Source organism: Hylobates moloch, unplaced genomic scaffold (assembly GCF_009828535.3).
Source record: "Hylobates moloch isolate HMO894 unplaced genomic scaffold, HMol_V3 SCAFFOLD_15, whole genome shotgun sequence".
In the NCBI taxonomy this organism is placed as follows: Eukaryota; Metazoa; Chordata; class Mammalia; order Primates; family Hylobatidae; genus Hylobates; species Hylobates moloch.
In genome coordinates this window covers 31,710,824-31,736,896 of record NW_026652290.1, presented here as the reverse complement: position 1 = coordinate 31,736,896, position 26,073 = coordinate 31,710,824, and the positions used below count along the sequence as shown (strand labels likewise).

The following is a 26,073-nucleotide window of genomic DNA, read 5'->3' as shown; positions in this document are numbered from 1 at the left end:
TTTAAGTCAATGTAAATTTGGCCTTTACTGTGTTCTTGATGCCTTCTTTACATACCTAGGAAAAGTGACGGAGAGGTGAGAAAGACAGAGTGGGGAGGAACCAGTGTCTGTGGATTTGTGCTAGATGCCAACCTGGCTTTTCACATCCTCTGTCTCATCCAGTCAAGCAGCCACACTGAGCCCTCCAGCATGAGAACAGCCTCCACAGAGCAGGAGATTCTGGGTCTGAAATGAGCAGAGAGCTCCAGTCCCACCAGTGCCCCAGAGCATACCTCAGAATGCTCCTTTCTCCTGGTGGGATCCGTGGAGTCTGCCTGCTCTTCTAAGGATGCCTCAGCCTTTTAAGTAAGGCCTAGGGAGGGGCCCTGAAACTACCAGGACCTGAGGAGAAGCAGGATTCTCAGCATGATTTCACAACACCCTAAGCCGCCAGGAATACTTGCTGCTCATTATCTCTCTATTGGAGTCTCATAGAACACATTGTGGGAAGTGCTATAGAATTCTAGGGACATAGTGGGCACCAAGTGAATATCAGTTATTTTAATTATTACTAAATGTATCTCCCTAACAGGAATTTACTATCTTACCATAATAAACTCTGCTTACATACTCATATAGGTGAATACACCTGCCCTAAGTCCTCATCTCTACAGCAAGAGCAGAGGCCACACCTACCTCCAGGGTTATTGCCATTCTCACAAAGGTGAGGATAAGTCACCGTGGGGAACATTGCTTCTCTGCGGGCTGTGACACTTTCTAGGGCATATAAAGCCCATGAAGAACTGAGATGTTTGCTGAGAAGAGGGCATACCCACTGAAGACAGTGGAAAATGAAAAAACAACAGGAGTAGAAACTTCCCAATAGTGATGTCAAAGTGTATTAGTTACTAATTGCTGTGTAACAAAGTATCAGCAAACCTAGCAGCCTAAAACAAAAAAAAAATTATTTAACAAAGACAGAGTCAGGAATAAGAAAACTGGCTTGGCTGGAGGGTTCAGCTCAGGGTGTCTGATTAGGTTGCAGGAAAGATGTCAGCCAAGGTTTTAGTCATCTGAAGGCTTGACTGGGGCTGAAGGATCTGCTTCTAAGATTGCTCACTCAGACCGTTGGCAGGAAACCACAGTTTCTCACCACGTGGGCCTCTACACAGGGGTGCTTAAATATCCTTATTACATGGCAGCTGGCTTCATCCAGGTGAGTGTTCTAAGAGCAAGGAGGAAACTGCAATGCCTTTTATGACCTTGTCTCAGGAGTGACATGCTGCCATGTTCACTGTGTAACATACTCATTAGAAAAAAGTCACTAAGTCCAGTCCGTACTCAAGAGAAGGGCAGTTAAACTGCCTCTCTGTATCAGTCTGTTCTCACACTGCTAATAAAGACATACCTGAGACTGGGTAATTTATAAAGGAAAGAGATTGAATTGACTCACAGTTCCACATGGCTGAGGTGGCATCACAGTCATGATGGAAGATGAAGGAAGAGCAAAGTCACATCTTACATGGCAGGAGGGAAGAGAGCTTGTGTAGGGGAATGCCCCTTTATAAAACCATCAGATCCCATGAGACTTATTCACTATAATGAGAATAGCACAGGAAAGACCTGCCCTCATGATTCAATTACCTCCCACTGGGTCCCTTCCATGACACATGGGAATTATGGGAGCAACAACTCAAGATGAGCTTTGGGTGGCAACAGAGCCAAACTATATCATTCCACCCCTGGCTCCTCGCAAATCACATGTCCTCACATTTCAAAACCAATCACGCCTTCCCAACAGTCCCCCAAAGTCTTAACTCATTTCAGCATTAATTCAAAAGTCCACAGTCCAAAGTCTCATCTGAGACAAGGCAAGTCTCTTCTGCCTATGGGCTGTAAAATCAAAAGCAAGTTAGTTACTTCTTAAATACAATGGGAGTACAGGCATTGGGTAAATACAGCTATTCCAAATGGGAGAAATTGGCCAAAACAAAGGGGCTACAGGCCCCATGCAAGTTCAAAAATCCAGCGGGGCAGTCAAATCTTAACGCTTCAAAATTACCTCCTTTGAGTCTCTGTCTCACATCCAGGTCATGCTTATGCAAGAGGTGGGTTCCCATAGTCTTTGGCAGCTCCACTCCTGTGACTTTTCAGGGTACTACCCTCCTCCTGGCTGCTTTCATGGGCTGGCATTGTCTGTGGCTTTTCCAGGCACACAGTGTAAGCTGTCAGTGGATCTACCATTCAGGGATCTGGAGGACAGTGGCCCTCTTCTCACAGCTCCACTAGACAGTGCCCCAGTGGGGACATTGTGTGAGGGCTCCCACCCAACATTTCCCTCTGCACTGCCCTAGCAGAGGTTCTCCATGAGGGCTATGCCCATGCAGCACACCTCTGCTTGGACATTTAGACATTTCCAAACATCCTATGAAATCTAGGGGGAGGCTCCCAAACCTCAATTCTTCACTTCTGTGCACCCACAGGCTCAACATCATGTGGAAGCTGCCAAGGGTTGGGATTTACATGCCCTAAAGCCATGACCCAAGCTGTACCTTTGCCCTTTTTAGCCAAAGCTGGAGTGGCTAGGACGCAAGTCACCCCAAGTCCTGAGACTACACAAAGCCGCAAGGCCCTGGGTCTGGCCCATGAAACCATTTTTTCCTCCTGGACCTCCAGGTCTGTGATGTGAGGGGCTCTGTGAAGACCTCTGATATGCCCTGGAGACACTTTCCCCATTTTCTTGGTGAAAAACGTTTGGCTCCTCTTTCCTTATGCAAATTTCTGCAGCCAGCTTGAATTTCTCTTCAGAAAATGGGTTTTTCTTTTCTATCTCATCTTCATGCTGCACATTTTCCAAACTTTTATGCTCTGCTTCCCTTTTACACGTCAGTTCCAATTCCAAACCATATATTTGTGAACACATAAAACTGAATGTTATCGGCACCCAAATCACCTCTTGAATCCTTTGCTGCTTAGAAATTTCTTCTGCCAGATGCCCTAAATCATCTCTTTCAAGTTCAAAATTCCACAGGTCTCTAGGTCAGGGGCAAAATGCTGCCAGTCTCTTTGCTAAAGCATAACAAGGGTCACCTTTGCTTCAGTTCCCAACAGGTTCCTCACTCCATCTGAGAACACCTCAGCCTGGACCTTATTGTCCATATCACTATCAGCATTTTGGTCAAAGCCATTCAGTGAGTCTCTAGGAAATTCCAGACTTTCCCACATCCTCCTATCTTCTTCTGAGCCCTCCAGACTATTCCAGCCTCTGCCTTTTACCCAGTTCCAAATTGCTGGGTAACAGGCAAAGTGTTAAAGTGCCGAAGTGCCAGTAGTGATGTCAAGGTGTATTAGTTACCAATTGTTGTGTAACAAAGTATCAGCAAAGTTAGCAGCTTAAAACAGGAAAAAATTATTATTTAACAAAGGCTGAGAGTCAGGAACAAGAAAACTGGCTTGGCTGGAGGGTTTGGCTCAGGGTGTCTCATTAGGTTACAGGAAAGATGTCAGCCAGGGTTGCAGTCATCTGAAGGCTTGACTGGGGCTAGAAGATCTGCTTCTAAGATTGTGCATTCACAGACTGTTGGCAGGAAAAAATAGTTTCTCACCACGTGGGCCTCTCCATAGGGCTGCTTGAGTGTCCTTATCACATAGTGGCTGGCTTTGTCCAGGTGAGTGATCTAAGAGCTAGGAAGAAATTGTAATGCCTTTTATGATGCTGCCATGTTCATCATGTAACATAGCACCCCACTCCCAGTATCAATTTACTATATCAGTCTGTTCTCATGCTGCTAATAACAACATAACCAAGACTGTGTAACTTATAAAGGAAAGAGATTGAATTGACTTAGAGTTCCACATGGCTGGGGAGGCCTCACAATCATGGGGGAAGATGATGAAGGAAGAGCAAAGTCATGTCTTACATGGTGGCAGGCAAGAGAGCTTGTGCGGGGAAATTCCCCTGTTTAAAACCATCAGATCTTGTGAGACTTATTCACTATCATGAGACCAGCACAAGAAAGACCTGCCCCCATGATTCAATTACCTCCCACTGGGTTCCTTCCATGACACGTGGGAATTATAGGAGCTATAATTCAAGATAAAATTTGGGTGGGAACAGAGCCAAATCATATCACCTTCTTAAAGATGAAGTTTCCAAGAATTTGTGGACATATTTTAAAACAACCACACATGGTTTGTGAATTGGCGGCATTGTCTTTAGGTAGTGCCAAAGTTTATTTTTCAGAAGTTCAAAACTTGACTCTCATACAAACATATAGTGAGCATGTGTCAAAGATTTACTATTTTTCATAAGTGAGGGAATCAGCAAGATTATAAAGCTGATTATCAAAAGATAATTCAGGGAATAGAGGCTTATACCATCAGTCAAGAAATAAAGGCTGAAATAGGTTGGCTAAGTTACGTTTTTAAAGACAGCTTTATGACTGGTAAGGCAATAAGACTGCACCCTTTGGAGTTATCTTTTCTATCAGACAGGAATAATGTGTAATTTATCAATGTTCTCTTAGTTCACGGCTAATTTCACAGAGTCTGAGACCTAATTAGTGAGTCAAGCAAAAGGATAGGTCCAGAGAGAACTTATTGTTGGTGAGGCCTGTTTGATAATGTTTTCATATGGTATTGACAGTGTACACAGTCATCGTTTCATTTTATTTGTTATTTATTTATTTATTGAGGCAGAGTCTTGCTCTGTCATCCAGGCTGGAGTACAGTGGCTCAATCTTGGCTCACTGCAACCTCCGCCTCCCAGGTTCAAGCAATTCTCACACCTCAGCCTCCTGAATAGCTTGGATTACAAATGTGCACCACCACCCCGGCTAATTTTTGTATTACATGGGGTTTTGCCATGTTGGCCAGGCTTGTCTCATTTCATCTTATTTCAACTGTCATTTCTATTTGGTCAATTTGTAATTTAATAATTTTGTACAAGGCAGTTTCTACATCAATTTTATTTTTCTGAAAAGTATCTATCATATTAGTGGCATTATGAAAATCATAGATTATTTTCTGTCTTTTGAACAACTTGATATTTTATTTATTCTTGAACACTTGTAGGACCTCTTGGCTCATATGTCTGAATACCATTTCTTTAAAATGTATGCTTTAATATGTATACATATGTAACAAACCTGCACGTTGTGCACATGTATCCTAAAACTTAAAGTATAATAATAATAATAATAAAAGAAAAAAACTTAAAAAAATAAAAAAATGCTTTAACAATAAATTATTAATAAATAGTTATCTGTGTTATTCAAGATATAACTAAATTGGTTTTTGTGCACTGACCCTTACCTTTATTTCAGATCCATCACAGAGAGTGCATGGAGAGAGTGCATTTAAACTACATTAACTGTTTCACAATTACATATTATCTTATCAATTAGGTATTCAAGAAAGATCACTTACAGAATTATAGATGGCATGAGCTAGATTTTACTTTCTAAGGAAATAATCAGATACATGAGCAAAGATGTTAATACAAAGATGTTTATCACAACATGGTTTTCAATAGCAAAAAAGAGAGAAAAATATATAAAAGACAACAGTGGATAGGTTTCAACAAATAATGTTACAGTGATACAATTAAATACTATACAGCTATTCAAGCATGTCATTATTCATATTTCATATGGAAAGATATTTTGCATTTTGCTACATGAAAAATTGAGGTTGGAAAAAGTATAGGTTTTGTGAATCTGTTGTATGAAAGCTGTCTATAGTTACATGTGTATGTGTGTGGAGGAAAAAGTGTTGTCATTGGTTTTCTGATGATGCACTCAGAAAAGACAAGTATTCACATTTTTCCTTGTGGCTGATCTGGATTTTCAGGTTTTTCTACAATGAACATGTAGGCTGAACATTCCCTAAGCAGGAGAGTCCCACCTCCAACATCTCCCGTAAGCTTGGCAATGACAGGCAGGAAAGACAGAGGAAGGAAGGAGGGAGAAGGGAAGGAGTGTAGGAAGGAGTGAAAAAGGTAAGGAAGAAAGGGAATAGGGGAGGAAGGGAGGAAACGGGGAGGGAAAGAAGGAAAGGAAGGAAAGAGGAAGGGAAGAAAGGAAGGGAAAAGGGAGGGAGTGAGTGAATGAAAGATGGAGAGAAGGAAGAAAGGGAGGGAGGCAAGGAGGAAAGAAAGTTGTGCTTCCCTTGAGCTGCCATGGGCACTGACTCTGAAAGCCCCTGAGATGCAACAGCCGAGTGCTCACAAAGAGCTGGAAAGCCTCAAGGAAGTTCTTCAATATTGCTGGAAGGAAACTGTCTCCAGAAGCTTCCCTCCCCACGACAGATAATGAGCAGCAAGTGTTTCTGGCGACTTAGGGTGATGTGAAATCATGCTGGGAATCCTGCTCCTCCTCAGGTCCTGGCAGTTTCAGGGCCCCTCCCTAGGCGTTACTTAAAAGGCTGAGGCATCCTTGGAGGAACAGGCAGACTCCACAGCTCCCGCCAGAAGAAAGGAACATTCTGAGGTATGCTCTGGGGCGCTGGTGGGACCGGAGCTCTCTACTGAACCCCAGACCCAGAATCTGCTCTGTGGAGGCTGGTCACATGCTGGGGGTCTCCGTGCGGCTGCTTGCTCCCCAGACCCCAGCCAACTCAGCCTCTCTCTCCATGATTTTCTGTTGTTTATTCCAAAATAGGGGAGTCTACACCCCGTGGAGCTCAAGATGGTCCTGAGTGGGGCGCTGTGCTTCCGGTGAGTGTATGAGGCCCTGGCCTGGTGGTGTCCTCCGGGGGAAGTGAGTTCTGGATAGACCCGTTGTCCAGCTCTGAGCAGGAGGGAGGAAGGGAGGGGCTGCCATTGCAGCTGGGAAATTGTGACCAGCACCTCACTGCTCTTAGAGTTTTCCCAGCCTTTTTCAAATAGGGGCAGGACTGGGGCAGGCCATCTCACAAGGGTTCCCAGATGCTGAGGGGGACAAGCGAACCACCCAGTCTAGAGCTGCAGCCAAGTCTATCCAAGGTGGGTACGGGAGCCAGGATCCCTGCTCAGAGCTCCGCTATTGCCCCCCAGCACAGTGAATGGATGTAAGCTCACCCACTCTGTGCCCCTACCTCCCTGCTGCTCTTTGGGGATAATAATAAAACAAAAACCATGACCATCAGTCAGTCTGTCCACCCACTGGCATGTACCAAGCCAGACACTCTGCCGTGCTCTGGGATTTACAACAGAGGATGAGAGTGGTCTCCTCTCAGTCTAATAAAGCACTTCCCACAATGTGTTCTATGGGACTCAATTAGAGGAGTCCCATAGAGGCATCCAGGAGATGCTTTACACAGTGGAGCTCTCTGATCAAGTAAATGCAGGGAATTCTGCTCTCTACATCCTCTCATAAGAGAACCACAGCCCAGCTCAGCATATGAGTGACTCTGAGGCTTTCTGAAGTAAGGCAACTTGTTGAATCGTATTTAGCCACACATCGACCCAATTTTTATACTGCATCCTTTTCCCCCGTATAACTTTTGGAGAAACCCACTTTAGGATACATCTTCCACCTCATAGGATGCCAGGAAATCAACTGAGTTCAAAGATGAGAAACAACTTTGAAAAGTAAAATAAAAGAAATTTAAATTTAAAGAAACTCATCACTTAGTAAGGAATATATGACCAAATAGAAATACATGTATCTTGAAGAATTGAAGAATCAGGCTTTAATCTGGAAGAGGCCTGGATGTTATCCAACCCATCATCTTAGTGTAGCAATGGGGAGGCTCAGGCCCAGAGTGGGCGAGAGAGTCGTCTGCTGCGACTCAGTAGCATTGGAGGCAGAGCTGGGGCAAGAACCTAGGGCTCTGACTCACCATGCAGCTTCTCTTCCAACAGGAGATGGGTTGGGGTAGAAAAGGTTGAATAGATTGAAGGAGCAAACCACAGACTCCAGTGGGAGGCTGTGGGGTCATCCTCCTGGTAGGGCATGAACCCAGCAGGGCTGGGAGAGAAGGCTGTGCTGTTACTTCTGGCACAGTAGGAAGAAAGAGCGACAAAATGCCTGAGATCAGGGGGTTCTCTGGACCCAGGGCATGTTGGAGTGTCCACCCTCCCCCTAATGTAGTCCTCACCCCTTCCTGATGTTTCAGAATGAAGGACTCGGCATTGAAGGTGCTTTATCTGCATAATAACCAGCTTCTAGCTGGAGGGCTGCATGCAGGGAAGGTCATTAAAGGTTGGTGACGAAACATGACCCACTTTCCTTGGTCTCTATACACTTGAGGGGAGGGGGCCTGAAGAGGGCTTAGAATAGTCATACAGATTAGCACAGGCCTACAGAGCCCAGGCATTAGGGCAGCATAAACCAGGCTCTAAGCAAAGGCAAATAAAATACCACACCTCTTAGCAAAATGAAGACACAGGCTCTGGGGCCACCTGAAGCTTCTATGCAGAAGTGGGAATGTTTTCCAAGAGGTGTGTCTTGTCATTCCCTTACATGTAGATTTTGGTCAAGCATTGCATTCCCTGGGAACCAGTACCAAGGAGAGAACTAACATAGATTCTCCATACCTTTTTTCCCATATGGGAGTGGGTTTCTGCCTCTTCACCCTTGGTCCCCTCTGCTCTCTGAAGATCCTCAGTCACTTAGAGTGGAGGGACCCAGAGAACAGGTGGCATTGTTGGACCTCCTGCTTGCTCACTCTGCCCCATGCACTGCAACAGGTCCGTCTCTAAAATAGTTTGCACCTGCCCACCCAGGGCACCCTTGCTGAGCACAGATGCCAGGTAGATCCTTCAGCTAGGCCATATGTGTATGTGTGTGCTTACTGGTGTATGTAAGTGTGCATGCAGGCATGTATGTGTGAGCATATGTGTGCATGCATGTATCTGTGTGTAACCATGTATGTGAGTGCAGGTATGTATGTATGAGCATGTGTGTGTATATGTATTATGTGTGCAGGCATGCATCTGTGCATGTATGTGTCTGATGTATGTGGGTGGTGAGGGGATGTACAGAGAGGAATGAGACCCTCTTTTGCTCTCAGCAACCTCGTAGGGTGTAGAAAGTTGTCCAAACAACTCCAAAGGGGGTCTTATCAAGGCAGGGTTCAGAAAAAGACCTGAGACCCAAGGGGCATTAAAGGAGGGGGTTGAATCTATTTTGGGGTGTAGAGGCTTGAAGATTTGACCCTGAACTAGAGGGTGGGGTGGAGGTGGTACAGTGTGCTTCCATGCCTTGATGTCCACTCTGGGCCAGTGGACAGGAGAGGCTATGTCATGACAGCTGCTGAGAAGCCTCTCTTCTGCCCAGCCTGGGGGCAGGCCGTCTCACAGCAGTCCAGTGCCCTAGATCCCAGGACAGGGGGAGAAGGAGGGAAAGGCATCCAGGGCCCTGCATCTGGCCTCCTTCCCACAGGTGAAGAGATCAGCGTGGTCCCCAATCGGTGGCTGGATGCCAGCCTGTCCCCCGTCATCCTGGGCGTCCAGGGTGGAAGCCAGTGCCTGTCATGTGGGGCGGGGCAGGAGCCGACTCTAACACTAGAGGTGAGACTTGGGGCATCCTCACTGGGGACTGAACCACAGATTCTGAGCCACTGCAGCTGGGCAGTCCACAGCCTTGGTGCTGTGGGACACCCTAGCAGGATACTGTTGATGGCAGTTTTGCCTCCTCCCTAAGGACCCTGCCCGGCCCTCCCTCTGCCCCTGCTTCTGCCCTCACCTGCCCTGCCCTCCTCTGCCGGCAGCCAGTGAACATCATGGAGCTCTATCTTGGTGCCAAGGAATCCAAGAGCTTCACCTTCTACCGGCGGGACATGGGGCTCACCTCCAGCTTCGAGTCAGCTGCCTACCCGGGCTGGTTCCTGTGCACGGTGCCTGAAGCCGATCAGCCTGTCAGACTCACCCAGCTTCCCGAGAATGCCAGCTGGAATGCCCCCATCACAGACTTCTACTTCCAGCAGTGTGACTAGGGCAACGTGCCCCCCAGAACTCCCTGGGCAGAGCCAGCTCGGGTGAGGGGTGAGTGGAGGAGACCCATGGCGAACAATCACTCTCTCTGCTCTCAGGACCCCCACGTCTGACTTACTGGGCATCTGGCCACTTTCTCTTCTGGTTCCCAGTTTGGATAAATTCTGAGATTTGGAGCTCAGTCATGGTCCTCCCCCACTAGATGGTGCTACTGCTGCGGAACCTTGTAAAAACCATGTGGGGTAAACTGGGAATAACATGAAAAGATTTCTATGGGGGTGGGGAGGGGGACTGGTGGGAATCATTCCTGCTTAATTGTAACTGATCAGTGTTACCCTGAGCCCCGCAGGCCAACCGGTCCCCTCTTGAGCCTTATAGGGTCAGTAGCTTTCCACATGAAGTCCTGTCACTCACCATTGTGCAGGAGAGGGAGGTGGTCATAGAGTTAGGGATCCATGGCCCTTGGCCCAGCCCCACCCCCTTCCCTTTAATCCTGCCACTGTCATATGCTGCCTTTTCTATCTCTACCCTCATCCTCTTGCTGTGGGCATGAGGAGGTGGTGATGTCAGAGGAAATGGCTCGAGCTCAGAAGATAAAAGATAAGTAGGGCATGCCGATCCTGTTTTAAAAACCCAAGATACAATCAAAATCCCAGATGCTGGTCTCTATTCCCATGAAAAAGTGCTCATGACATATTGAGAAGAGCAACTTACAAAGTGGCATATATTGCAGTTGATTTTAATTTAAAAATGCCTATTTATATATTTCTTCATAGAAAAAAGTCTGGAAGAGTTTACTTCAATTGTAGCAATGTCAGGGTGGTTGCAGTATAGGTGATTTTTCTTTTAATTCTTTTAATTTATCTGTATTTCCTAATTTTTCTACAATGAAGATCAATTGCTTGTATAATAATAAGAAAAGAAATTAATCTTGAGGTAAGTAGAGTAGATATCATCTCTGATTGTCCTCAGCCTTCACTTCCCCAGAGTTAAATTCAAATTGAGTTGAGCTCTGCTGCTCTGGTTGGTTGTAGTAGAGATCAGGAAACAGATCTCAGCAAAGCCACTGAGAAGGAGGCTGTAATGAGTTCGTGCGGCTGGAATCTCTGGGTAAGGAACTTAAAGAACAAAAATCATCTGGTAATTCTTTCCTAGAAGGATCACAGCCCCTGGGATTCCAAGGCATGGGATCCAGTCTCTAAGAAGGCTGCTGTACTGGTTGACTTGTGTCCCCCTCAAATTCACATCCTTCTTGGAATCTCAGTCTGTGAGTTTATTTGGAGATAAGGTCTCTGCAGATGCAGTTAGTTAAGATGAGGTCATGCTGGATGAAGGTAGACATAAATTCAATATGACTGGTGTCCTTGTAAGAAAAGGAGAGGACACAGAGACACAGGAGATGCGGGGAAGAAGACTATGTAAAGATGAAGGCAGAGATCGGAGTTTTGCGGCCACAAGCCAAGAAACACCAAGGATTGTGGCAACCATCAGAAGCTTGGAAGAGGCAAAGAAGAATTCTTCCCTAGAGCCTTTAGAGGGATCGCGGCTCTGCTGAAACCTTAATCTCAGACTTCTAGCCTCCTGAACAAAGAAAGAATAAATTTCGGCTGTTTTAAGCCACCAAGGATAATTGGTTACGGCAGCTCTAGGAAACTAATACAGCTGCTAAAATGATCCCTGTCTCCTCGTGTTCACAGTCTGTGTGTGTCCCCTCCCACAAAGTACCAGAGTTGTCTTTGTGACCAATAGAATATGGCAGAAGTGATGGCATGCCACTTCCAAGATTAGGTTATAAAACACATTGCAGCTTCTACTTGAGCCCTCTCTCTCTGCCACCCACCACCCCCAATCTATCTTGGCTCACTCGCTCTGGGGGAAGCTAGCTGCCATGCTATGAGCAGGCCTATAAAGAGACTTATGTGGTAAAAAATGAAGTCTCCTGCCCACAGCCTCATGAGTGAACCTAGAAGCAGAGACTCCATGAGATAATCAATGTTTGTTGTTTTAAGTTGCTCAGTTTTGGTCTAACTTGTTATGCAGCAATAGATGACTAATATGCAGAGAAAGAGAAACAAATGCATTTGTTAAATTATTGCAATTTTCTCCAATATTTTTTATTTTCTTTCTCACAATGAACAACTATCCTTCATTTACCCAAATATTCTATTTAAAAGCTAATAATACAACATTTGTTGAGTCATCTGGTTCTGCAAGGTTGAGATCCTCTGGCCCTATGTGCCAGGAATGAACTCCAGTGTCCCCACCCAAACCCTGGGGAATGGGAGCAGAAGCCAGAGGAGGAGCCCATATCTGAGACCCAGGTATTCCACCTGCACCTCGCCTGTTGGACCAGCTTGGTGGTTGAGAGTCCACTGAGGCACTGGCAAGGAGGTGGCCAGGACAGACAGGGCTGCCTCTATGGACTTTGCAGCTCCAGCCCAGATTCAGCTGAAGTCCTCAGGCAACAGGCAGCACAGCTCCTACCCCAGGCCTCTCAGGGCTGCCAAGAACATGAGCTCCAGATGCTAGGCTGTGTTTCAGACCCTGTTCACACTCTCTTTGTCCATGGGCCCAGACACAGTCTTGTGTTGCTCCCTCTGCTTTTGGGTCCTCCATCCATCCTCTCTGCCTAGATAAATCTCTCATCTTTTAATACCCTGCTAAGATGTCACCTCCTCCAAGAAGCTTTTATTGAGTTGAGACACCGCCAGCTGTCTGATCTGGCAATGTTCTGTACGCACCTCTCCACGCTGTAGTACCTTAACTTGGAGTCTGTGGCCCCTGGGATGACCTTAAGGTTAGGGACATATAAGTTTGTCTCTCAGCACCTTGCATAATGCTTGGCACATAATGGAAACCCAATGAGTATATAATGTAGAAACTATTTCTCCACCCTGGACTATTTTCTCCCTCTCCTCCACCCATCTAAACAGGCCCACCCTTAAGGGAGCAGCTTAAATTCTACCTCATTCTTGAAGGTTTCTCCAGCCTGAATTTGTTGCTTCCTCATTTGTAGGATGACAGAACTCAGAAGAGCTTTAGCCACGATGAGCCGACACAAGTCAGTAGTAAAAGAAGGAATATAAAATGCCTCCTTCAGGAATGTACAGTCTGGACATCATGACTATACAAGTGAAAAAGAGTTAGTGGCTTTAGATTTCTGCAATTTTGGTATAAATCACTGGCCTGGACCTGTATTTACAGAGATGCAATACTCACATCATGTGGGGTTTGTACAAATTGCAGACACTGAGGAGCAGAGAATGTTCCAAGGGCAGGCTGTAGGGAAGAGGCTATGATGTGGGAGGTATTATCCTGAAAAAAGCAATGCACAGGGAGCCCTCTTCAAGCACTTAAAGGCTTGCCAGGTAGAAGAATATGCTTGTTCTGTGTAACTCCAGAACACACAAGCAGAACCAATGGGTGCAAATTATGTGGAGGCTGTTTTTCCTAGATGACCCCCATATTTTAACCACAAGGACCACAAACATTGATAGTGTTTCTTCAAGAAGTTGTGTGGTCCCTGACCCTGGAGATATTAAGGCAGAGCCTAATTAACCAATTTCTCAGGGATGCCATAGCACAGATTTCTCCAATTGGAGGGAGACTATGATTCCATGTCTATGAGATGGAGTTTCACTCTGTCGCCCAGGCTGGAGTACAGTGGTGCCATCTTGGACCGCTGCAACCTCTGCCTCCCAGGTTCAAGGGATTCTCCTGCCTCAGCCTCCCAAGTAGCTGGGCCTACAGGTGCATGCCACCATGCCTGGCTAATTTTTGTATTTTTAATAGACACGAGGTTCCACCATGTTGGCCAGGCTGGTCTTGAACTCCTGACCTCAAGTGATCTACCTGCCTTAGCCTCCCAAAGTGTTGGGATACAGGCATGAGCCACCATGCCCGGCCTAAAGTCCTTTCAATTCTAAGAATTTTTTTGCCCAAGGAGCTTCTCTGCCACTATTGTTTCCAACATGTCCTTGGCCCACAGCTTAGAGAGTCTGGTCTTCTTAATTATCTTTTCAAGTGTTTATGACTTAGTTCCTCAGCTAGACTGTAAAACTACTTAACAACAAGGACTGTGTATTGAATGTCTTTGTCACACAGCAATGTAAATGCTGGGTAAACACTCATTAGTTGCCTGACATAGTAACTCATGCTTTAAGCCTTCCCATAGAAGGGTGAGAGATTGGGAGAGTGGAAGAAGAATGATCACTGGCCTTAGAAAGCAGAAATCTGGTCCCATTTCTGCCCATCTTTTCTCATTTCTCATCCTGCAGGCATCTGAGTCTTAGACCCACCTATCCCACTTCCTCAAGAAGCCCTTGGTGGAACTTTGCAAATGACCAAAGAGGGAGAATTATAATAAGATTGTTAGTTCCCAGAGAACATTACACCTAAGCTTCTCCACCCTTGTAATGGATGGGTGGATGGATGGATGGATGGATGGATGGATGGATGGATGGATGGATGAATGGAAGGGTGGACAGAAGGGTGGATGGATGGGCAAATGGGTGGATGGATGGATGGATGGATGGATGGATGGATGGATGGATGGATGGAAGAATGGACAAATGGGTAGATAGATGGACAGAAGGGTGGCCGGGTGGGTGGATAGATGGATGGACTGAGTCAAGTAATGTCAATTAGAGACCTGAGTGTTCTTTCCTCTGTGCTATACTCACACTATCATATTTCCTAGCAGTCCATGGCACATGATGTCTGCTCAGTCTCAGGGTTAATCTGAGGTCAATATCTTTGCAGTTGGGTTTCCCTAGATGTTCTGTCCCATCAAGCTGGTACCAACTAATTAAACCCACTGAAAAGCAGAGACTCCCTTCTCATCTTTCCAAACAGAGCCACACTCACAGTGCTATCAGCCCCTTCTCTTACTGTGGCTGTCTGGCCACAGCCTGGATTCAGGCATCAGAATTTGTTCTGTCCTTGGGCTTGCCAGACATACTCTCTCTTGCATTCACCACCTCTTCAAGTCTAGGATGGAGCCCCACAGTGCACCAAAGACGTCTGACCCCAGCACTGTTTATCTGGCTGCAAACCCACTAATAACATAGTCACTGACAGTAGGTACAGAGCAGGGGCCCCATACCTTGTTTCTGCCGAGGCTTTATGGATGACTCTCTCCCCCTTCAACAAATGCTCATTAATGTTCCCACCGTCTTATTATTCATGCTGTACCAAAGACATTGTGAAATGCCCAGGCTCTTCTTCCTTCATGCCCTGCAGCCAATTATAGAGATTGGTGCAGGCCTGACCCACACTTACCAGACGGTATAAACACAGTGCAATGCCCTGGAGAAATCAGTTGGAGTCTCCAGGGATCAGGGTTCCAGGCACTCAGGATCTGCAGGTCAGTGATGGACAGGCAATATTCTCTCTCTCTTTTCTTTCTTTTCTACTCTCTCCTGACAATATCTCTGATATGCCCTCTATCCCTTCGCTCCTCCTGGCCAGCTGTCTAGGTAACAAGGTGTTCCCCTCATAGAACATGGTGGGACATCAAAAACATTTAGGAGCACATAAAGAGATTTGAGGAGAAGGAATAGGTTAAGCCAAATCAAGATTTTTGAACTACTTAGAACAACTGACTTTAGAAAGTAATCTCAAAAGAAACCATCTGGGCCAGTGGTGTTCCAACTGTGTTTGGTGGAAGCTTAAGAGTTTTTTTTTGTTTTCGTTTTCGTTTTTTTTGTGTGTGTGTGTGTGCTCCATGGGAGCTCCTCAGTTTCTTCTTTGTAGGCAAGAGAAATACTAGCAGGGTTCCAAAGTCTCCATTGCTTCCTGTGTCAGCAAAGCAGTTGCCCTTTATCCTTTTTACAATCATTAGAATTCTGCATAAAAATTTATTGTGAAACTTAAAACAGTTTTGAAAGATACCTTACTCAATCTTTCCATCCAATAATGATAAGTTGAAGGCCCAGGGATAAAAGGTGGCAAAATAAATTGGTAGGAGAGCTAGGTCTAGGGCTCAGCCTTTCTATTCAAAGTCTGCTCTGTGTGTTCCTATGTCCTGGCCATAAGGACCAGGGTAGTTCAATTAGGGTGGTTGGAGAGAGCTTCAAGTGAGCTGTAAGCCATACTTCATGACTTCAAGATCTTATTAGCTTTTATAAGGGAAACAAATATCTTTATGTACAACAATAAATAATACAGTAAAATTTAATAGGAGTTCAGAGTAGAGTTACAATAGTAAGGGAAAGATTCATTAAACTCTGAGTCATGGAATTATAAATAGTTTGGCCTAGAAAGAACCTTCATAACCACATAATCGAATCACATGAATTTGGCCTAGAAAGAACCTTCATAACCACATAATCTAATCCCATGAATGTATAGTGCTGAAACTGAGGGTTGGAGGTTAAAAGACGTAACCCTGTATGTCTAAGCTGTAACTCTACACTGGTAATTAATTTGATAGAACTAGATACTGAACCCACCTATACTGATACTATCTCCAGTGATCTTAATATCAAAAGATCTGAATGGATGACAATGAGAAGGGATGACTTTTGAGGCAGGGAGAACAATGGGACACCTGTGAGAATGTCCACTGAGAAGATAAGAAAGGAATTATGTTGCCAGGAGGTGTGGTTTAGTGTCCAAGGAGAAGTGAGATGCTATCACACAAGAAAATCAGTGCCAGATGGTGGCAAAAGAGTCAGTCACTGTAGACTCTAGAGCCAGGCAGGGATGTGGTGAAAAAAATCTTTAGAACGTGGGTCTGGATTCCTCACATAGGTTGGAATGAATGAAAGGCAGAAAAACCAGGAATACAAGTACAGTAGTAATGGCAATTAAGAACACAAAGTTATATTTTAAAGAAATAACCTTTAGGGACTTGATAAGTTAGACACTGTGTCAGGAGAAGTAGAAGATATTGTCAATGAGTCTCAGGTTTTGAATATCACTAGTGAGAGGAATATTACGACAGTGAGAGAAATGAAACTGGGAGGAATGTGTGGGCTGGGAGAAGAAGATAATTAACTTAACCTTAAATACATTTGGTTGAATATCAGCAGGATGTCCAAAGTGGGCTGTCCTGTAGGCTGCAGGAGGTAAAGTGGGATGTGCAGTCTACATTTGGGAGCAATTAGCCCAAGATAATCATTGTAGCTGTAGAAGTCAATGAATTGCAGCTTAATATGATGTGAAATAGAAGTGCTTAGGACCTTGTTAGCCTTAGGGGCGGCCCCAGAAGGAGGTGAAATCTACAATGGGAGAAAGAGGTGTGAAGGGAGTCATTCAATGTCAAGGGTTCCAAGGAGGCAATGACCAAATATCAAAGGAATCAAAAGAATCTTTGGATCTGGCTCCACAGAAGTTAATATGGGTCTTGGACAGAACATCCCACATAGATACCATGCAGGAGAATGATGGAGGATAGGACAGGCTGCTGTGCAAAAGAACATGGGGAAAGCCCAAGTTTAGCTGATGGCGGTGTTTGAGCAAGGACAGGTGAATTGCAGAGGGCTGAGAGCCAGATGCCATGTCCAGGGAGAAATGAGAGGAAGAAAAGAGGGATATAGACTGAAGTTCAGTGAAAAGTCATTTGAGGACAATAGGGAGGTGAAGCTTTGGAGGTAAGGCACGTGGCATACTGGGAGGGGCTTGGCACACAGCAGAGGCTCAGCACCAAGACCCAGGCTCTCTGATGGACCAGACGCTAGCTTCCTACTCTTACTCACTTCATCACAATCTATCAGAACCCAGGCAGAGGGAGCCGAATAGGGGAGCCTTTGGGAGAGACACTGTACATTTTGGCTGTGCCAGAATGGGAGGTTTCTATGGCCCATGGGATCCAGCTGGACTGGACCAGCATTGAATTTCTTCCAGCTCTTTGAGCTGACACTGACCCAGAGTGGGAGTCATCAGCTTGCTGTCCACCTTCACCCAGGGCCTTCCACTTTGTTGCCCCACCTAGATCTGGGCACAGCTACCACACTGCCCACTGTCCTGCTGCCACAACCAAAGAAGCCCCAGTGGTTTGGCCAAGGGGAGCCCATCATCAAGTGGGCTTGCATTGAGGCCATGAGGCTGTTGAGTTATCTGTACTGGGGGATTCTCTAGTCCTTTAGGACTCAAAGTGCTGGCCAGGAGGAACAAGCAGCATTGACATCACCTGGCTGCATATTTGAAATGTACAGTCTCAGGCCCCACCCCAGGCCTGGAAAACCAGAATCTGTATTTTAACAAGACCTGCAGGTGGTTTATATATTTATTAATGAATGTGAAGAATCGAAGGACATGAACAGACACTTCTCAAAAGAAGACATTTATGCAGCCAAAAAACACATAAAAAAATGCTCATCATCACTGGCCATCAGAGAAATGCAAATCAAAACCACAATGAAATACCATCTCACACCAGTTAGAATGGCCATCATTAAAAAGTCAGGAAACAACAGGTGCTGGAGAGGATGTTGAGAAATAGGAACACTTTTACACTGTTGGTAGGACTGTAAACTAGTTCAACCACTGTGGAAGTCAGTGTGGCGATTCCTCAGGGATCTAGAACTAGAAATACCATTTGACCCAGCCATCCCATTACTGGGTATATACCCAAAGGACTATAAATCATGCTGCTATAAAGACACATGCACATGTATGTTTATTGCGGCACTATTCACAATAGCAAAGACTTGGAACCAACCCAAATGTCCAACAACGATAGACTGGATTAAGAAAATGTGGCACATATACACCATGGAATACCATGCAGCCATAAAAAATGGAACTATCGCAAGGACAAAAAACCAAACACCGCATGTTCTCACTCATAGGTGGGAATTGAACAATGAGAACTCATGGACACAGGAAGGGGAACATCACACTCCGTGGACTGTTGTGGGGTTGGGGGAGGGGGGAGGGACTGCATTAGGAGATACACCTAATGCTAAATGACGAGTTAATGGGTGCAGGAAATCAACATGGCACATGGATACATATGTAACAAACCTGCACATTGTGCACATGTACCCTAAAACCTAAAGTATAATAAAAAATAAAATAAAATAAAATAAAATAAAATAAAATAAAATAAAAAACTGAAAAAAAAAATGATGAGTTCATGTCCTTTGTAGGGACATGGATGAAACTGGAAATCATCATTCTCAGTAAACTATCGCAAGGACAAAAAACCAAACACCGCATGTTCTCACTCATAGGTGGGAATTGAACAATGAGAACTCATGGACACAGGAAGGGGAACATCACACTCCGGGGACTGTTGTGGGGTAGGGGGAGGGGGGAGGGAAAGCATTAGGAGATACACCTAATGCTAAATGATGAGTTAATGGGTGCAGCACACCAACATGGCACATGGATACATATGTAACAAACCTGCACATTGTGCACATGTAAAAAAAAAATACACCATTCTCAAACCTGGTTATTGCTGGAACACCAATCCTACTGAATTAGAACTTCCCCAGGAAAATAATACTTAAAAAATGTTGAAACTTACTTGATACTACAAAGGAAATTCATGTTCATTATAGGAAAAATGTTGATATGTTTAAAAAATTACTCATAAAGCCATAGGTAAGTGGTGCAACAACATGAGTAAGGTTTCTGTGTATGTGTCTCTGTGTGGATTTAAATAGAATTATAATGTACACTTGATTTATAATCTGCATTTTTCACCTAACATATTTTGAAAAATTTTATGTCATAAAACAGGCTTCTACAATATCATCTTTAGCAAACACGTACATCCTTATTTATTGAATTTTGCCATAATTTCTCAGCCAATTACCTATTACTGAAAATTTAGATTTTTTCAACTTCTTGCTATTGTAAAAAATTATGCAGTGAACATTTTTGTAAGTAAACATTTGGGCAATCCATTATTTTTTCCTAAGAGTAAGGGAAACACATGTAATCACAAAGTATACAGAATGCTTTAAGACTTTCATTCACAGCACCAACATCCCTCCAGAATTTGCACTTGTCAGTCCCTATTATCCTTCACTCTAAGTCTCAAAGTCATACCCCAAGGCCCGGGGACAGAAAATGACTTGTCCAAAGTGACAGTGACCGACCCAGTACTAAAAGCCACCTTGGCTACAGCCCTGTTTCTGGAACTCGAGTGCTGAGGTGGTTGGAAGCCGTATCCTCAGCACCCACCTGTTCCTCACCTGCCTCCCCAAGGTCCCTCAGCATCACTCTGTTCCTCCCTGAGCCCTGTTACTTTCTTCCACCCGCCTTCTTCCTTTCTCTTCTCTCATTTTCTGCTTTCTTATATTTTTTCTTCTCTATTCCCTTCTTATTTGGTGACAATCAGATCTACTCGGTAAACCTCAGCCCTAGTCATACTTGCGTTACTTTCCTGAGCTAATTTCCAAGCCCTGATTAGCTCTGGGTTTATTTCCATGCTAAATTCTGGACTGGCCTTTCCAATGGGTGGTCATTTTAGGGAAGAGCTCTAGGACAAGATAACCCATCGGGAAGGAGCAGAGTCATGTGAAGCTGTGTGGCCTGGCATTTATACAGGGCCACTATCTTGACTGTGCCATTTTCCATCTGGAACAGAATGGGGGAGTTTGGATGGGCTGTTTTCAGCAGTCTTGGCCAAGCACTTCTAGTCACTAGGAATGATGTTTTCCAACTCTCTGGGGGGACCCCACCAGCCTCACTGCTGCTGGAGACCCCTTCTAGTTGTGCTCTCTTCTTTCACTCTGGGCTCTAGTTATCTAACCCTTGGCTAGTTATGGGGGTGGGGGTGTGGTGCCCTGTTGGCCAACAGGCCAGTGGGACTGGGTTTGAGCTGGGTTTATCCTCCAGCTGTGAGGGAGGCTACAGCACACTCCACCCCACTCTCAGGGCTGGGAAGTGTTGTGGCTCAGCTATTTGGGGGAATCTGTTTTCCAGTTTCTCAGAACCAGCGCAAGCACACACCTCCCAGGCTCACACCCCTGCTGGCTGGACTTGCTCCCGGATAACCTCAGTCAGGGAGAGGCAGAGCTGCCTGGAGCCTGCTGGGCCGGTGGAAGCCTTGGTGGATTCTGGCAGGCCAATTATAGATGAATGGCCTGGGGTACCCATGCAGCCCGTGGCTGAGTGGTTCTGAGCCCCAGCATGTCTGCCTCTGGCTTCACCCAGCCTCCTTTTCTAACTGCCCTTCTCTCCTCCCCATCAGTGAGGACCAGACACCACTGATTGCAGGAATGTGCTCCCTCCCCACGGCAAGATACTACATGTAAGTTGTCCTGGCATGTCCCTGCTTTCCCAGGCAGGGGGTCTGGGGATCACGTGGGAAGAGGAAAGGAATGCTGAGTCAGGGGATGAGGCTCCTTCTCACCTTAGATATTGCAAGTGCCCCATAATTAAGCTTCATCATCACCACAGTAGCAACAGCTCTTTCCTGAACATCTGCAAGATGCCAGCCAATCTACTGCCTCATCTCTGTCCCAAAAAGTCTATAAGTGGAGTGTTATTAACCCCATTTTACAGATCTGGAAGCTGAGGCTCAAAGAGGGTAAATAAATTCCCCCATGTCACACAGCTACCAAAAGGCAGAGCCGGGAATCAGACTTCATGTCCTCTATGCTGCTCCATCCGCCTCTCTGAAATCTCAGAAACAGTTTTGAATCTCAATGACAGCACCTTGATGGTGGTCCCTGTGGCCTTTACTCCCAGTGTGGCCTTCTAACACTTACTTACATTTAATCTCATTTGAGATTTGCATCCGTCCTTATCTTTTACTACTTTGTTGTCTGTGATTTTATCATAAGCTCCTTTCAGGAAGGAGGTGAGGCATAAGAAAAATAAAAGAGGACTCTGGGATGCATTTCCTCTGCTCCTCCCATGGACCCTGTAATGTCCAGGGCTGTGTCCTGGACAAGGTGGGTGGAGAGCAGTCCTGGTCTCAAGGAGGTGACAGCCTGGCTGTGAAGCAAGACACATACATAGGAAGCACATAAATGACAAAGCAGATGTCAGCACTTCAGGGCATCTAATCTGGGTTCTGGTCTCCAAATAGAATGCTGCTGGCATGTGAGTTGTCACATCTGGGTTGTCAAGGTGGGGGGGAATGCCAGTTAGCAAGCCCGAGATCTTTCCAGAAGTTTATTTTTATTGTACAAGTGAACCTGCTTTAAACACGTACAGTCATTAGCTAAGGGTATTATCATTAGCTGTTATTGAGATAGAAAAATCCCCTGGAGGTGGTGGAATTGGTCCAGAGGTTCTGCCCTAAAAGGTTAATGAGAGCTCTCCAGCCCTGACAGCAGCTGACAGGCATCTTTGAAACCAACCAGGTGACTGAGCTAATAACCTGCATGACTTTAAAGTTTTTAAAATATCTGAAAAGCAAATCACACTTCAGTATATGCTCAATTAATCTCTGTACTAAAGAGAATAAACATTTATAAACAATTAGGGCAGGCCCAAAAAACTCAAGATAAGGTTCACTGTATCCCAAAGTCATCTGAGCCTCACTAAGAAATTTCTCAGGAAGCCAGGACCATTTTCTTTACCCCTCTGTCGGAGAGCATTGGCTCTCCATTCTCCTCTGAAGGCCTCCCCAAGCCATGAGAAGGCAGGAAGCACAGCCTCTGAAAAGCACGAACACAGGAGACCTTCCTTGCTTTAAGGCTGGCCTGGTCTTTACCTGCTCTTGGGAGTGATCATTCCCCTCTTACCACCTGTGAAGGAGAGAAAATCGCCCAAATGCTCAAGGTGGTGATTCAGAGCATGGAGGTGGAAGGGCTTGGGGGCCAGTGGTGCATAAAGGGAATGGGCCATCAGCACTGTCATACTGTTTCAGAATTAAATATGCAGACCAGAAGGCTCTATACACGAGAGATGGCCAGCTGCTGGTGGGAGATCCTGTTGCAGACAACTGCTGTGCAGGTGAGCTTCTGGGGCCTCCACCCCATGCTCCATCTGCCATAGGCCCTCCCTTCTCTTCTTCCCTTTCCTCCCCAGCAGAGGGTCAGCAGCTGCCACCAGTGACAGTGAGAAGGGCCAGAGAGCAGCTGTGGCCTCTCCTAGTGAGGGGGCATGACTCCTGCAGAAGTCCTGGCTCACCCTCCAGTCTGCATGCAGGGCCAGGCCAGGTGTGCCCATGTCCAGTTCCTTCCTGCCTGAGCCTTTACCTGCCAAGAGTCTGCAACATGGGGTTCCCTTGTCCTTTGAATCTTCTCTCTCTTCCCTCCTAGAGAAGATCTGCATACTTCCTAACAGAGGCTTGGACCGCACCAAGGTCCCCATTTTCCTGGGGATCCAGGGAGGGAGCCGCTGCCTGGCATGTGTGGAGACAGGAGAGGGGCCTTCCCTACAGCTGGAGGTGAGAGGCCTTTCCCATTCTAGGGGACACTGCAGACCTGGCCTGACCCCTGGGATGCTCTGGCATCTTTGTGCCTATCTGTGGATTCCCAGCCAGGGCCACATGTCCTACTCCCTCAGGTTTCCACCATCTCCCTCTGCACCTAGCACCAAGACCCTTGCCCTCTAGAATCTGCAGAAGGCAGTCCCTTAGGTAAAAACCAGCCCTGTCAGATCCTTTTTTTGGCCAAGCCCCAGAGGCCTCCAGGGCTAACACCTCCATCAGCACTCTCATTCTGCAGCCATCCACCTTGCCCCCACAGGATGTGAACATTGAGGAGCTGTACAAAGGTGGTGAAGAGGCCACACGCTTCACGTTCTTCCAGAGCAGCTCAGGCTCTGCCTTCAGGCTTGAGGCTGCTGCCTGGCCTGGCTGGTTCCTGTGTGGCCCGGCAGAGCCCCAGCAGCCAGTACAGCTCACCAAGGAGAGTGAGCCCTCGGCCCGTACTGAGTTTTACTTTGAACAGAGCTGGTAGAGAGACAGGTAGCTGTGTTTCAGCCTTGTGCCCCAAAACCAAGCTCATCCTGCTCAGGGTCTATGGTAGGCAGAATAATGTCCCCCGAAATATGTCCACATGCTAATCCCAAGAACTGTGCATATGTTACCATACATGGCCAAAGAGGTTTTGCAAATGTGATTATGTTAAGGATCTTGAGATGAGGAGACAATCCTGGGTTATCCTGGTAGGCTCAGTATAATCACAAGGGTCCTTGTGAGAAGGAGGCAGGAAGGGAGAGTCAGAGAGAGACTGGAAGACACCATGCTTCTAATTTTGAAGATGGAGTCAGGGGCTTTGAGCCAACAAATGCAGGGGTTTTTAGAAGGTGGAAAAGCTAAGGGAACGGATTCTCCTCTGGAGCCTCCAGAAGGAACACAGCTCTGTTGACACGTGGATTTCAGCTCAGTGACACCCATTTCAGACTTCTGACCTCCACAACTGTAAAATAAAAAACTTGTGTTATTGTAAACCTCTAAGTTTGTGGTAACTTGTTATAGCAGCCATAGAAAACTACTACAGAGCTCATTCGACCCTGTGTCCAGTGTTTGATGCAAGAGACTTGGTTAGTTCTTAGAAGGCTACCTGCAGCTTCCCCTCCAGTCCATCTGCTATGGAGTCTCTAGAAACAACCAAGAAGTCCCAGGCAGAACTCAGTGTCCTCTGCGCAGGGACAAAGCCCTGGGCTGCTTGCAACTTAAATTCTAGCTCAAGTCTTGTGATTTTCTACCAGACGCTTCACAGTGAATCCACAATTCCATGGTTGACTGTTGGTACAGTCCACTATCTGCCAGTTGCTTTGAGTGTGCAAAGCAAGGAGTAGCAAGGGCCAGGCAATGTGTGTGTCCTGGATGTGTTGAGTTTAAGGTTACAGTGGAGTCTCTAAGTTGAGGTGACTTGATATAGCTGGGAGTACAGGGCTGGAATTCAGCTGAGAGTTTGCAATTGGAGTTCATACTCATCCTCAGAGCTCAAACGCTTCTCTGCTTCAGGGAAAATATTTGACTGGGCTCAAGCTAGAGCAGAGAGCCCGTGGTATCAGGACTCAGAGAAGACATAGGCTGCTGGCGCTCTCCCTCTGGTGTATAACTACTCAACATTCACCTAGCATGTTCTGAGTTCCAACCATGGGGCAGCAATTTTAAGAACGTTCTGTCGTCATCCTCAGAATGACACTTTAAGGCAAGCATTTTCACCTGCATTTGACAGATGAGGAAACTGGACTAAGAGAAGTGAAATAACTTGCTGACGGTCATATGGGCTATCCGTGTTGGAGCTCAAGATAAAACTTAGTGCAGCTGACCTCAATACCATTTTGCAAATTTTTATTCCACTTAAGGAGTTGAGGATAGAATGGTGAATAAAACCAAACTTCCTTGTAGCTGATAATTGAAAGGAAGAAACACTAAACAAGCAAATAAACAAACAAGAAAACAGAAAGGACACTTTTCATGATTAGAAGGTGAGGGCAGCAGGTATTCAATGGAAATATTAGATGGGGGGTCAGGGGAGGGGTTTTTTTTGTTGTTGTTGTTGTTGTTTTACTTTTTTGAAGAGGTAACATTTGCACTGAGGTTATGGACAGGAAGGAACTGTGACTAGAAATAATCAAGGCAAAAGAGTAGCAAATGCTTTGGCCCTGAGACAGAAAGGAGCTGGTATGTTCAAGTAACATTAGAAGGCTGGGGTGGGGGCTGGAGCCTGGAGAGCAAGGGAGGAGTATGCAGTGAGCAAAACCAGCAGGGTTGGGTCATGTGTGGCCTTGAAGGCAAAGTACATGCTTCCAAGTATTAAGTGTGAAGGGAGCTACACCATAGGCTCTGATAATGTTTAGATTCTTTCTCTGAGCTGCCTCTCCACAGCCTGTATGTGCCCCGGGGACTTGATCACCTGGCTAGTCCATTGTAACTATGTGTTTACATGGTGGGACTCAGTGCTTTTTCAGCACATGTTCCGTTCAATTTTATGTCAGCCATGGCCAGAACAGCTGCTGGTAAATGCAGAAGAGGCTGAGTAAATGCAAAATCTTAAACAAGTTAATGGATAATCACACTTGATTCCTATTCCTCCCTTCTTCTTCTCTCCTTCTCTTTCTCTCTCTCTTCTTCTCTTCTTCTCTCTTCTCTCTTCTCTTCTTCTCTTCTTCTTCTTCTTCTTCTTCTTCTTCTTCTTCTTCTTCTTCTTCTTCTTCCTCCTCCTCCTCCTCCTCCTCCTCCTCCACCTCCCCCTCCTCTCTTCCTCTTCCTCCTCCTCAGGACAGGGTCTTGCTTTATCATCCAGGCTGGAGTACAGTGGTGCAATCATGGCTCACTGCAGCCTTGACCTCCTGGACTCAAGCCA

At 45.8% G+C, this 26,073-nt stretch overlaps 2 protein-coding genes across 4 annotated transcripts; both read left to right on the top strand.

Moving 5' to 3' along the window:
- The first annotated feature begins 5,871 nt into the window (after window positions 1-5,871).
- IL36RN (interleukin 36 receptor antagonist) lies at window positions 5,872-11,967 on the top strand. Of its 2 annotated transcripts, none has more exons than XM_058429128.1 (5): window positions 5,872-5,977; window positions 6,639-6,694; window positions 8,077-8,162; window positions 9,345-9,472; window positions 9,673-11,967. In XM_058429128.1, exons 2-5 carry the CDS (start codon window positions 6,666-6,668, stop codon window positions 9,895-9,897), a joined length of 468 nt encoding a protein of 155 aa, XP_058285111.1. In that variant the 5' UTR covers window positions 5,872-5,977; window positions 6,639-6,665; the 3' UTR covers window positions 9,898-11,967. The 2 variants fall into 2 exon arrangements, with proteins under 2 accessions (XP_058285111.1, XP_032033377.1); XM_032177486.2 differs by lacking the exon at window positions 5,872-5,977 and adding an exon at window positions 6,424-6,467.
- Window positions 11,968-15,213: 3,246 nt separating this feature from the next.
- Window positions 15,214-24,205, top strand: IL1F10 (interleukin 1 family member 10). 2 transcript variants are annotated; one of them, XM_032177626.2, is made up of 5 exons: window positions 15,214-15,260; window positions 21,048-21,107; window positions 22,677-22,762; window positions 23,071-23,198; window positions 23,500-24,205. In XM_032177626.2, the coding sequence occupies exons 2-5, from the start codon at window positions 21,076-21,078 to the stop codon at window positions 23,710-23,712; spliced, it is 459 nt and encodes a 152-aa protein (XP_032033517.1). In that variant the 5' UTR covers window positions 15,214-15,260; window positions 21,048-21,075; the 3' UTR covers window positions 23,713-24,205. The 2 variants fall into 2 exon arrangements, with proteins under 2 accessions (XP_032033517.1, XP_032033516.1); XM_032177625.2 differs by lacking the exon at window positions 15,214-15,260 and having other exon boundaries at window positions 20,657-21,107.
- Window positions 24,206-26,073: the final 1,868 nt, after the last annotated feature.

Coding starts and splice junctions, on each gene's coding strand:
- IL36RN (XM_058429128.1), top strand. CDS start 6,666: ATGGTCCTGAGTGGGGCGCTGTGCTTCCG. Junction 8,163..9,344: donor TGCAGGGAAGGTCATTAAAG/GTTGGTGACGAA, acceptor TCCTTCCCACAG/GTGAAGAGATCAGCGTGGTC. Junction 9,473..9,672: donor AGCCGACTCTAACACTAGAG/GTGAGACTTGGG, acceptor CTCTGCCGGCAG/CCAGTGAACATCATGGAGCT.
- IL1F10 (XM_032177625.2), top strand. CDS start 20,932: ATGAATGGCCTGGGGTACCCATGCAGCCCGTGGCTGAGTGGTTCTGAG. Junction 21,108..22,676: donor CCCACGGCAAGATACTACAT/GTAAGTTGTCCT, acceptor ATACTGTTTCAG/AATTAAATATGCAGACCAGA. Junction 23,199..23,499: donor GGCCTTCCCTACAGCTGGAG/GTGAGAGGCCTT, acceptor TTGCCCCCACAG/GATGTGAACATTGAGGAGCT.